This window comes from Pleurodeles waltl, chromosome 3_2, assembly GCF_031143425.1.
Source record: "Pleurodeles waltl isolate 20211129_DDA chromosome 3_2, aPleWal1.hap1.20221129, whole genome shotgun sequence".
Classification (NCBI taxonomy): Eukaryota; Metazoa; Chordata; class Amphibia; order Caudata; family Salamandridae; genus Pleurodeles; species Pleurodeles waltl.
The window spans coordinates 213937674-213950075 of NC_090441.1; the positions used below are offsets into that span (position 1 = coordinate 213937674).

The window sequence follows — 12402 nt, forward strand, 5'->3', positions numbered from 1 at the left end:
ATTTCTTTGGTGCCTGCGGTTGCAGGGGGACGATTCCGTCGACCCACGGGAGATTTCTTCGGAGCTTCTAGTGCAGAGAGGAGGCAGACTACCCCCACAGCATGCACCACCAGGAAAACAGTCGAGAAGGCGGCAGGACCAGCGTTACAGAGTTGCAGTAGTCGTCTTCGCTACTTTGTTGCAGTTTTGCAGGCTTCCAGCGCGGTCAGCAGTCAATTCCTTGGCAGAAGGTGAAGAGAGAGATGCAGAGGAACTCGGATGAGCTCTTGCATTCGTTATCTAAGGAATCCCAAGAGACAGAGACCCTAAATAGCCAGAAAAGAGGGTTTGGCTACCTAGGAGAGAGGATAGGCTAGCAACACCTGAAGGAGCCTATCAGAAGGAGTCTCTGATGTCACCTGATGGCACTGGCCACTCAGAACAGTCCAGTGTGCCAGCAGCACCTCTGTTTCCAAGATGGCAGAGGTCTGGAGCACACTGGAGGAGCTCTGGGCACCTCCCAGGGGAGGTACAGGTCAGGGGAGTGGTCACTCCCCTTCCCTTTGTCCAGTTTCACGCCAGAGCAGGGCTAAGGGGTCCCTGAACCGGTGTAGACTGGCTTATGCAGAAATGGGCACCATGTGTGCCCATGAAAGCAGTTCCAGAGGCTGGGGGAGGCAACTCCTCCCCTGCCTTCACACCATTTTCCAAAGGGAGAGGGTGTAACACCCTCTCTCAGAGGAAGTCCTTTGTTCTGCCATCCTGGGCCAGGCCTGGCTGGACCCCAGGAGGGCAGATGCCTGTCTGAGGGGTTGGCAGCAGCAGCAGCTGCAGTGAAACCCCAGGAAGGGCAGTTTGGCAGTACCAGGGTCTGTGCTACAGACCACTGGGATCATGGGATTGTGCCAACTATGCCAGGATGGCATAGAGGGGGCAATTCCATGATCATAGACATGTTACATGGCCATATTCGGAGTTACCATTGTGAAGCTACATATAGGTAGTGACCTATATGTAGTGCACGCGTGTAATGGTGTCCCCGCACTCACAAAGTTCAGGGCATTGGCTCTGAACAATGTGGGGGCACCTTGGCTAGTGCCAGGGTGCCCTCACACTAAGTAACTTTGCACCTAACCTTTACCAGGTAAAGGTTAGACATATAGGTGACTTATAAGTTACTTAAGTGCAGTGTAAAATGGCTGTGAAATAATGTGGACGTTATTTCACTCAGGCTGCAGTGGCAGGCCTGTGTAAGAATTGTCAGAGCTCCCTATGGGTGGCAAAATAAATGCTGCAGCCCATAGGGATCTCCTGGAACCCCAATACCCTGGGTACCTCAGTACCATATTCTAGGGAATTATAAGGGTGTTCCAGTAAGCCACTGTGAATTGGTAAAATTGGTCATTAGCCTGTTAGTGACAATTTGAAAGAAATGAGAGAGCATAACCACTGAGGTTCTGGTTAGCAGAGCCTCAGTGAGACAGTTAGGCACCACACAGGGAACACATACATATAGGCCACAAACTTATGAGCACTGGGGTCCTGACTAGCAGGGTCCCAGTGACACATAACAAACATACTGAAAACATAGGGTTTTCACTATGAGTACTGGGCCCTGGCTAGCAGGATCCCAGTGAGACAGTGAAAACACCCTGACATACACTCACAAACAGGCCAAAAGTGGGGGTAACAAGGCTAGAAAGAGGCTACTTTCTCACACTATGGTTCTTGCAAGTCCTTGTGTTTATGTAGTTTAGTCTGTGGGTGTTGCCTGTCCTTATGTTCATGTAGTATCCTCTGTGGCTCCTTCCTGTTCTTGGGTTCATGCAGTAGTCTATATGGCTCTTGCCTGTCCTTGGGTCTATATAGCATTCTCTGTGGCTCTTGCCTGTTCTTGGGTTTATGCTATAGTGTCTATGGCTCTTGCCTGTCCTTGGGTTCATGCAGTAGTCTTTATGGCTCTTTCCTTTTCTCAGGTTCATGCAGTAGTCTCTATGGCTCTTGCCTGTCCTTGGGTTCATCTAATAGTCTTTGTGGCTCTTTCCTTTTCTCAGGTTCATGCAGTAGTCTCTATGGCTCTTGCCTGTTCTTGGGTTCATCTAATAGTCTTTGTGGCTCTTGCCTCTCCTTGGGTTCATGTAGTAGTCTCTATGGTTCTTGCCTGTCCTCACGTTCATGCAGTAGTCTCTATGGCTCTTGCACGGTCTCAGGTTCATGCAGTAGCCTCTATGGCTCTTGCCTGTCCTTGGGTTCATGCAGTAGTCTCTATGGTACTTGCCTGTCCTCAGGTTCATGCATTAGTCCCTGTGGCTATTGCCTGTCGTTAGGTTCGTGCAGTATCCTTTGTGGCTCTTACCTGTTCTCAGGTTCATGCAGTATCCTCTGTGGTTCTTACCTGTCCTCAGGTTCATGGAGTAGTCCCTATGGTTCTTGCCTGTCCTCGTGTTCATGCATTAGTCCCTGTGGCTTTTGCCTGCCCATGGCTTCATGCAGTAACCTCTCTAATTCTTGCCTGCCCTTAGCTTCATGCAGTATCCTCTGTGGGTCTTGCATGTCCTTATATTCATGTAGAATCCTTTGTGGCTCTTGCCTCTCCTCAGGTGCATGCAGTAGTCTCTATAGCACATGCCTGTCCATTGGTTTGTGTAGCATCGTCTGTAGGTCTGGCCTGTCCTCAGGTGCATTCAGTAGTCTCTATGGCCCTTGCCTGTTCTTGGTTTCATGCAGTAGTCTCTATGGCCTTTGCCTGCTCTTGGGTTCATGCTGTAGTCTGTGTGTCTCTTGCCTGTTCTTGGGTTCATGCAGTAATCTCTATGGCTCTTGCCTGCTCTTGGGTTCATGCTGTAGTCTGTGTGTCTCTTGCCTGTTCTTGGGTTCATGCAGTAATCTCTATGGCTCTTGCCTGTCCTTGGGTTCATGCAGTAGTCTGTGTGTCTCTTGCCGGTTCTTGGGTTCATGCAGTGGTCACTATGGCTCTTGCCTGTTCTTGTGTTCATGTAGTAGTCTCTATGGTGCTTGCCTGTTCTTGTGTTCATGTAGTAGTCTCTATGGTGCTTGCCTGTCCTCAGGTTCATTCAGTAGTCTGTGTGTGTCTTGCCTGTTCTTGGGTTCATGTAGTAGTCTCTATGGCTCTTGCCTGCTCTTGGGTTCATGCTGCCGTCTGTGTGTCTCTTGCCTGTTCTTCGGTTCCTGCAGTAATCTCTATGGCTCTTGCCTGTCCTTGGGTTCATGCAGTAGTCTATGAGGCTCTTTCCTGTCCTTGGGTTTATGTAGTAGTCTTTGGGGCTCTTAGCTGTTCTTGGCTTCTTGCAGTAGTCTCTATGGTTCTTGCCTGTCCTCACGTTCATGTAGTAGTCTCTATGGGTCTTTCCTGCTCTTAGGTCCATGCTGTAGTCTGTGTGTCTCTTGCCTGTTCTTGTGTTCATGTAGTAGTCTCTATGGCTTTTGCCTGCTCTTGGGTTCATGTATTAGTCTCTATGGTCCCTACCTGTCCTCAGGTTCATTCAGTAGTCTGTGTGTCTCTTGCCTGTTCTTGGGTTCATGCAGTAGTCTCTATGGCTCTTGCCTGCTCTTGGGTTCATGCTGTAGTCTGTGTGTCTAGTGCCTGTTCTTCGGTTCCTGCAGTAATCTGTATGGCTCTTGCCTGTCCTTGGGTTCATGCAGTATTCTGTGTGGCCCTTGCCTGTCCCTGGGACCATATAGTAGTCTTTGGGGCTCTTACCTGTCCTTGGCTTCTTGCAGTAGTCTCTATGGTTCTTGCCTGTCCTCACATTTATACAGTAGTTCCCATAGCTCTTACCTGTCCTTGGCTTCTTGGAGTAGTCTCTATGGTTCTTGCCTGTCCTCACGTTCATGCAGTAGTCTCTATGGCTCTTGCCTGCTCTTGGGTTCATGCTGTAGTCTGTGTGTCTCTTGCCTGTTCTTGGGTTCATGCAATGGTCTCTATGGCTCTTGCCTGTTCTTGTGTTCATGAAGTAGTCTCTATGGCTTTTGCCTGCTCTTGGGTTTATGTAGTAGTCTCTATGGTTCCTACCTGTCCTCAAGTTCATCCAGTAGTCTGTGTGTATCTTACCTGTCCTTGGCTTCTTGCAGTAGTATCTATGGTTCTTGCCTGTCCTCACGTTCATGCAGTAGTCTCTATGGCTCTTGCCTGCTCTTGGGTTCATGCTGTAGTCGTCTGTGTGTCTCTTGCCTGATCTTGGGTTCATGCGATGGTCTCTGTGGCTCTTGCCTGTTCTTGTGTTCATGAAGTAGTCTCTATGGCTTTTGCCTGCTCTTGGGTTTATGTAGTAGTCTCTATGGTTCCTACCTGTCCTCAGGTTCATCCAGTAGTCTGTGTGTCTCTTACCTGTCCATGGGTTCATGCAGTAGTCTATATGGCTCTTGCCTATTCTTGGGTTCATGCAGTAGTCTCTATGGTTTTTACCTGTCCTCAAGTTCATGCAGTGGTGTTTGTAGCTCTTGCCTGTTCTTGGGTTCTTGCAGTAGTCTCTGTGGTTCATGCTTTTTCTCAGGTTCATGCAGTAGTCTCTATGGCGACTGTACGACAAAACAACGACTGCTAAAAAAACTACTGCCTTAACAACGAGGTCGGAACACCGACCTTGTTGCTACTACTAATGATTTTACCACGAATGCCTTAACAACGATATTTCGTTGTAAAGGCATTCCTGATAAAATCATTAGCAATAGGCACCATTCACCCTACATCCCTCACCCCACCCACCCAACACCACCCCAAAACCTAAAACCTCCCTGACCCCCCACCCACTCCCCAAAACCAAAAACATCCCACCCCCCAAACCCACCCCAAAACCTAAAACCCCCTGACCCCCCACCCACTCCCCAAAACCAAAAACGCCCCACCCCCCAACCCCACCCTAAAACCTAAAACCCCCCACCCACTCCCCAAAACCAAAAACGTCCCACCCCCACAACCCCACCCCAAAACCTAAAACCCCCTGACCCCCCACCCCCTCCCCAAAACCTAAACCCACACTTACCTTCGCCAAGTCCCTTCTTTGTACCTTAACCACGCATGTTCGTTGTTCAGAACATACGTAGTTAAGGCACAAAAAAACGAAGTCGTGGTTAAAAAAAGCGTTGTTGCGCGTTCGTTAACCACGACCTTCGGAAAAAAAAATGTCGTGAAAAAGGATGTTTCCCCTCTATGGCTCTTCCCTGTCCTAATGTCCATGTAGTATCCTCTGTGTCTCGTGCCTGTCCTTGGGTTCATGCAGTAGTCTCTATGGCTCTTGCCTGTCCTTGGGTTCATGCAGTAGTCTCTATGGTTTTTACCTGTTTTCAGGTTCATGCAGTGGTGTTTGTGGCTCTTGCCTGTTCTTGGGTTCATGTAGTAGTCTCTATGGCTCTTGCCTATTCTCAGGTGCATTCAGTAGTCTCTATGGCTCTTGCCTGTTCTTGGGTTCATGTAGTATCCTCTGTGTCTCTTGCCTGTCCTTGGGTTCATGCAGTAGTCTCTATGGCTCTTGCCTGTCCTTGGGTTCATTTAACATTCTTTGTGGCTCTTGCCTGTCCTTGGGTTCATTCAGTAGTCTCTATGGTTTTTACCTGTCCTCAGGTTCATGCAGTGGTGTTTGTGGCTCTTGCCTGTTCTTCAGTTCATGCAGTAGTCTCTATGGTTCATGCTTTTTCTCAGGTTCATGCAGTAGTCTCTATGGCTCTTCCCTGTCCTAATGTCCATGTAGTATCCTCTGTGTCTCTTGCCTGTCCTTGGGTTCATGCAGTACTCTGTGTGACCTGTCCTGGTGCCCACGCAGTATTGTTTACCTTGGGTCTGTGAGCAGGTGTGCATCTCACCCTTTTGTTTCTTGGATCTTGGTGCATGAAGGTAGTCTCCTTATTCTTCATGTATTTGAGGTGCTCCATCATGCTCATTCATCTGGTCTTCATCTACATGGCTCTTGTGTGTCTTGTCTTTGCCTGTGCTCATGGTCTGTGTACTTACACCTGTCATTAAGTTATTCCTTATTTTCTCACCTAAAGTTGGGCGTGGATGAGACTTTAATCTGTGATGTATAATTGTTATTTAGTTTTGTTTTTTAATTCCATGGCAAACATACCACAGATCATGTGAAAGCCACTCCGCGGGGATACCCTCGCTTTTTTAAGAGGTGGGATGAGGAAGAGGATTGAGGGGCTATAAATATTCGTTACTCTGATCCTGCTTTTCCCACCTCAGAACTATCTGTGCATTCCCCCTCCTTGGGCTCTTGGACCCCAATCCTGTTACTAGGGTCACCCTTAGTGATGGCTCCCAGAGGAGAAGGCCCGGTGGAGGGCCAGCAGGAGGGTGAGAAAGGGCGTTGTGCTCTGTATTGTTGGTGTCCGAGCGAGGTGGATGCGCCCACGCAGGGTAAATTCTGGGCTAAAGAAGGAGAAGTGAATTAATGACCCCCTTCCATTTAACCAAACCTCACTTTAAATCTGGTTATTTTGTCTGAGTCGCTCTTCCCTTTCTTGATGCACCTCATTATTATGGCTCTCTGCACCTGTGCTTGTGTTGACTGAAGACCCACTGCCTTTATCCCCTGCCCAGGTGTTTACGGAGCATCCCCTCCTGAGGTCTTACCCCCCAAATCCAAGGCACAGCCGGAACTCGACCACTCCAGGAGTTAGCCCTTCCTCCGCGGACTCCCAGATGCAGCCGAACACGGCGCTGCTCTCCCTCATCCTCATGCTGGGCACCTTCTTCATCGCCTTCTTCATGCGCAAGTTCAGGAACAGCCGCTTCCTGGGAGGCAAGGTGAGAAAATGCCTGCGGGAGACCAGTGCCATGAGGCTAGGGGCAGAGACTCACAGGGTCAGAAACTCACAGGGGTGGGGGCAGAGACTCACAGGGTCAGAAACTCACAGGGGTGGGGGCAGAGACTCGCAGGGAGCAGAGGCTCAGAGGGCTAGGGGCAGAGACTCACAGGGGGCAGAGGCTCACAGGCCTAGGGGGCAGAGACTCACAGGGTCAGAAACTCACAGGGGTGGGGGCAGAGACTCACAGGGTCAGAAACTCACAGGGGTGGGGGCAGAGACTCACAGGGTCAGAAACTCACAGGGGTGGGGGCAGAGACTCACAGGGGGCAGAGACTTACACGGGTCAGAGACTCACAGGGCTGGGGGTAGAGACTCACAGGGAGCAGAGGCTCAGAGGGCTAGGGGGCAGAGACTCACAGGGAGCAGAGACTCGCAGGGAGCAGAGACTCACAGGGCTAGGGGCAGAGACTCACAGGGTCAGAAACTCACAGGGGTGGGGGCAGAGACTCGCAGGGAGCAGAGGCTCAGAGGGCTAGGGGCAGAGACTCGCAGGGAGCAGAGACTCACAGGGCTAGGGGCAGAGACTCACAGGGGGCAGAGGCTCACAGGCCTAGGGGGCAGAGACTCACAGGGTCAGAAACTCACAGGGGTGGGGGCAGAGACTCACAGGGGGCAGAGACTTACACGGGTCAGAGACTCACAGGGCTGGGGGTAGAGACTCACAGGGAGCAGAGGCTCAGAGGGCTAGGGGGCAGAGACTCACAGGGAGCAGAGACTCGCAGGGAGCAGAGACTCACAGGGCTAGGGGCAGAGACTCACAGGGTCAGAAACTCACAGGGGTGGGGGCAGAGACTCACAGGGAGCAGAGACTCGCAGGGAGCAGAGACTCACAGGGCTAGGGGCAGAGACTCACAGGGAGCAGAGACTCACAGGGGGCAAAGACTCACAGGGGCAGAGACTTACACGGGTCAGAGACTCACAGGGCTAGGGGGCAGAGACCCACAGGCCTAGGGGGCAGAGACTCACAGGGTCAGAAACTCACAGGGGTGGGGCAGAGACTCACAGGGGGCAGAGGCTCAGAGGGCTAGGGGCAGAGACTCACAGGGAGCAGAGACTCACAGGGCTAGGGGCAGAGACTCACAGGGTCAGAAACTCACAGGGGTGGGGCAGAGACTCACAGGGGGCAGAGGCTCAGAGGGCTAGGGGCAGAGACTCACAGGTAGCAGAGACTCACAGGGCTAGGGGCAGAGACTCACAGGGTCAGAAACTCACAGGGGTGGGGGCAGAGACTCACAGGGTCAGAAACTCACAGGGGTGGGGGCAGAGACTCACAGGGGGCAGAGACTTACACGGGTCAGAGACTCACAGGGCTGGGGGTAGAGACTCACAGGGAGCAGAGGCTCAGAGGGCTAGGGGGCAGAGACTCGCAGGGAGCAGAGACTCGCAGGGAGCAGAGACTCACATGGCTAGGGGCAGAGACTCACAGGGAGCAGAGACTCACAGGGGGCAAAGACTCACAGGGGCAGAGACTTACACGGGTCAGAGACTCACAGGGCTAGGGGGCAGAGACCCACAGGCTTAGGGGGCAGAGACTCACAGGGTCAGAAACTCACAGGGGTGGGGGCAGAGACTCACAGGGGGCAGAGGCTCAGAGGGCTAGGGGCAGAGACTCACAGGGAGCAGAGACTCACAGGGCTAGGGGCAGAGACTCACAGGGTCAGAAACTCACAGGGGTGGGGGCAGAGACTCACAGGGTCAGAAACTCACAGGGGTGGGGGCAGAGACTCACAGGGGGCAGAGGCTCAGAGGGCTAGGGGGCAGAGACTCACAGGGGCAGAGACTCGCAGGGAGCAGAGACTCACAGGGCTAGGGGCAGAGACTCACAGGGGGCAGAGGCTCACAGGCCTAGGGGGCAGAGACTCACAGGGCTGGGGGGCAGAGACCCACAGGGGGCAGAGGCTCACAGGTCTAGGGGGCAGAGACTCACAGGGGGCAGAGACTCGCAGGGGTGGGGGCAGAGACTCACAGGGTCAGAAACTCACAGGGGTGGGGGCAGAGACTCACAGGCCTAGGGGGCAGAGGCGCACAGTGCTAGGGGCAGAGACTCACAGGGGGCAGAGGCGCACAGGCCTAGGGGGCAGAGACTCACAGGGCTAGGGGGCAGAGACCCACAGGGGGCAGAGGCTCACAGGTCTAGGGGGCAGAGACTCACAGGGGGCAAAGACTCACAGGGGCAGAGACTTACACGGGTCAGAGACTCACAGGGCTGGGGGTAGAGACTCACAGGGAGCAGAGACTCACAGTGCTAGGGGCAGAGACTCACAGGGGGCAGAGGCGCACAGTGCTAGGGGCAGAGACTCACAGGGGGCAGAGGCGCACAGGCCTAGGGGGCAGAGACTCACAGGGGGCAAAGACTCACAGGGCTAGGGGCAGACACTCACAGGGGGCAGAGGCTCACAGACCTAGGGGGCAGAGACTCACAGGGCTAGGGGCAGAGACTCACAGGGGGCAGAGGCTCACAGGCCTAGGGGGCAGAGACTCACAGGGCTAGGGGGCAGAGACCCACAGGGGGCAGAGGCTCACAGGTCTAGGGGGCAGAGACTCACAGGGGGCAAAGACTCACAGGGCTAGGGGCAGAGACTCACAGGGGGCAGAGGCTCACAGGCCTAGGGGGCAGAGACTCACAGGGCTAGGGGCAGAGACTCACAGGGGGCAGAGGCTCACAGGCCTAGGGGGCAGAGACTCACAGGGATAGGGGGCAGAGACCCACAGGGGGCAGAGGCTCACAGGTCTAGGGGGCAGAGACTCACAGGGGGCAAAGACTCACAGGGGCAGAGACTTACACGGGTCAGAGACTCACAGGGCTGGGGGTAGAGACTCACAGGGAGCAGAGACTCACAGTGCTAGGGGCAGAGACTCACAGGGGGCAGAGGCGCACAGTGCTAGGGGCAGAGACTCACAGGGGGCAGAGGCGCACAGGCCTAGGGGGCAGAGACTCACAGGGCTAGGGGGCAGAGACCCACAGGGGGCAGAGGCTCACAGGTCTAGGGGGCAGAGACTCACAGGGGGCAAAGACTCACAGGGGCAGAGACTTACACGGGTCAGAGACTCACAGGGCTGGGGGTAGAGACTCACAGGGAGCAGAGACTCACAGTGCTAGGGGCAGAGACTCACAGGGGGCAGAGGCGCACAGTGCTAGGGGCAGAGACTCACAGGGGGCAGAGGCTCACAGGCCTAGGGGGCAGAGACTCACAGGGCTAGGGGGCAGAGACCCACAGGGGGCAGAGCCTCACAGGTCTAGGGGGTAGAGACTCACAGGGAGCAGAGACTCACAGTGCTAGGGGCAGAGACTCACAGGGGGCAGAGGCGCACAGTGCTAGGGGCAGAGACTCACAGGGGGCAGAGGCGCACAGGCCTAGGGGGCAGAGACTCACAGGGGGCAAAGACTCACAGGGCTAGGGGCAGAGACTCACAGGGGGCAGAGGCTCACAGGCCTAGGGGGCAGAGACTCACAGGGCTAGGGGCAGAGACTCACAGGGGGCAGAGGCTCACAGGCCTAGGGGGCAGAGACTCACAGGGCTAGGGGGCAGAGACCCACAGGGGGCAGAGGCTCACAGGTCTAGGGGGCAGAGACTCACAGGGGGCAGAGACTCGCAGGGGTGGGGGCAGAGACTCACAGGGTCAGAAACTCACAGGGGTGGGGGCAGAGACTCACAGGCCTAGGGGGCAGAGGCGCACAGTGCTAGGGGCAGAGACTCACAGGGGGCAGAGGCGCACAGGCCTAGGGGGCAGAGACTCACAGGGGGCAGAGGCTCACAGGTCTAGGGGGCAGAGACTCACAGGGGGCAAAGACTCACAGGGGCAGAGACTTACACCGGTCAGAGACTCACAGGGCTGGGGGTAGAGACTCACAGGGAGCAGAGACTCACAGTGCTAGGGGCAGAGACTCACAGGGGGCAGAGGCGCACAGTGCTAGGGGCAGAGACTCACAGGGGGCAGAGGCGCACAGGCCTAGGGGGCAGAGACTCACAGGGGGCAAAGACTCACAGGGCTAGGGGCAGAGACTCACAGGGGGCAGAGGCTCACAGGCCTAGGGGGCAGAGACTCACTGGGCTAGGGGCAGAGACTCACAGGGGGCAGAGGCTCACAGGCCTAGGGGGCAGAGACTCACAGGGCTAGGGGGCAGAGACCCACAGGGGGCAGAGGCTCACAGGTCTAGGGGGCAGAGACTCACAGGGGGCAAAGACTCACAGGGCTAGGGGCAGAGACTCACAGGGGGCAGAGGCTCACAGGCCTAGGGGGCAGAGACTCACAGGGCTAGGGGCAGAGACTCACAGGGGGCAGAGGCTCACAGGCATAGGGGGCAGAGACTCACAGGGATAGGGGGCAGAGACCCACAGGGGGCAGAGGCTCACAGGTCTAGGGGGCAGAGACTCACAGGGGGCAAAGACTCACAGGGGCAGAGACTTACACGGGTCAGAGACTCACAGGGCTGGGGGTAGAGACTCACAGGGAGCAGAGACTCACACTGCTAGGGGCAGAGACTCACAGGGGGCAGAGGCGCACAGTGCTAGGGGCAGAGACTCACAGGGGGCAGAGGCGCACAGGTCTAGGGGGCAGAGACTCACAGGGCTAGGGGGCAGAGACCCACAGGGGGCAGAGGCTCACAGGTCTAGGGGGCAGAGACTCACAGGGGTCAAAGACTCACAGGGGCAAAGACTTACACGGGTCAGAGACTCACAGGGCTGGGGGTAGAGACTCACAGGGAGCAGAGACTCACAGTGCTAGGGGCAGAGACTCACAGGGGGCAGAGGCGCACAGTGCTAGGGGCAGAGACTCACAGGGGGCAGAGGCGCACAGGCCTAGGGGGCAGAGACTCACAGGGGGCAAAGACTCACAGGGCTAGGGGCAGAGACTCACAGGGGGCAGAGGTTCACAGGCCTAGGGGGCAGAGACTCACAGGGCTAGGGGCAGAGACTCACAGGGGGCAGAGGCTCACAGGCCTAGGGGGCAGAGACTCACAGGGCTAGGGGGCAGAGACCCACAGGGGGCAGAGGCTCACAGGTCTAGGGGGCAGAGACTCACAGGGGGCAAAGACTCACAGGGCTAGGGGCAGAGACTCACAGGGGGCAGAGGCTCACAGGCCTAGGGGGCAGAGACTCACAGGGCTAGGGGCAGAGACTCACAGGGGGCAGAGGCGCACAGGCCTAGGGGGCAGAGACTCACAGGGCTAGGGGGCAGAGACCCACAGGGGGCAGAGGCTCACAGGTCTAGGGGGCAGAGACTCACAGGGGGCAAAGACTCACAGGGGCAGAGACTTACACGGGTCAGAGACTCACAGGGCTGGGGGTAGAGACTCACAGGGAGCAGAGACTCACAGTGCTAGGGGCAGAGACTCACAGGGGGCAGAGGCGCACAGTGCTAGGGGCAGAGACTCACAGGGGGCAGAGGCGCACAGGCCTAGGGGGCAGAGACTCACAGGGGGCAAAGACTCACAGGGGTAGGGGCAGAGACTCACAGGGGGCAGAGGCTCACAGGCCTAGGGGGCAGAGACTCACAGGGCTAGGGGCAGAGACTCACAGGGGGCAGAGGCTCACAGGCCTAGGGGGCAGAGACTCACAGGGCTAGGGGGCAGAGACCCACAGGGGGCAGAGG

At 55.9% G+C, this 12402-nt stretch overlaps 1 protein-coding gene across 1 annotated transcript in view; it reads left to right on the forward strand.

Moving 5' to 3' along the window:
* Positions 1 to 12402, forward strand: part of SLC4A3 (solute carrier family 4 member 3) — a 706827-nt gene that overhangs the window by 610065 nt on the left and 84360 nt on the right. The window contains exon 17 of the mRNA XM_069227213.1: positions 6539 to 6745. Coding sequence (XP_069083314.1) covers positions 6539 to 6745 — 207 coding nt within the window. The remainder of the gene's footprint in view (positions 1 to 6538; positions 6746 to 12402) is intronic.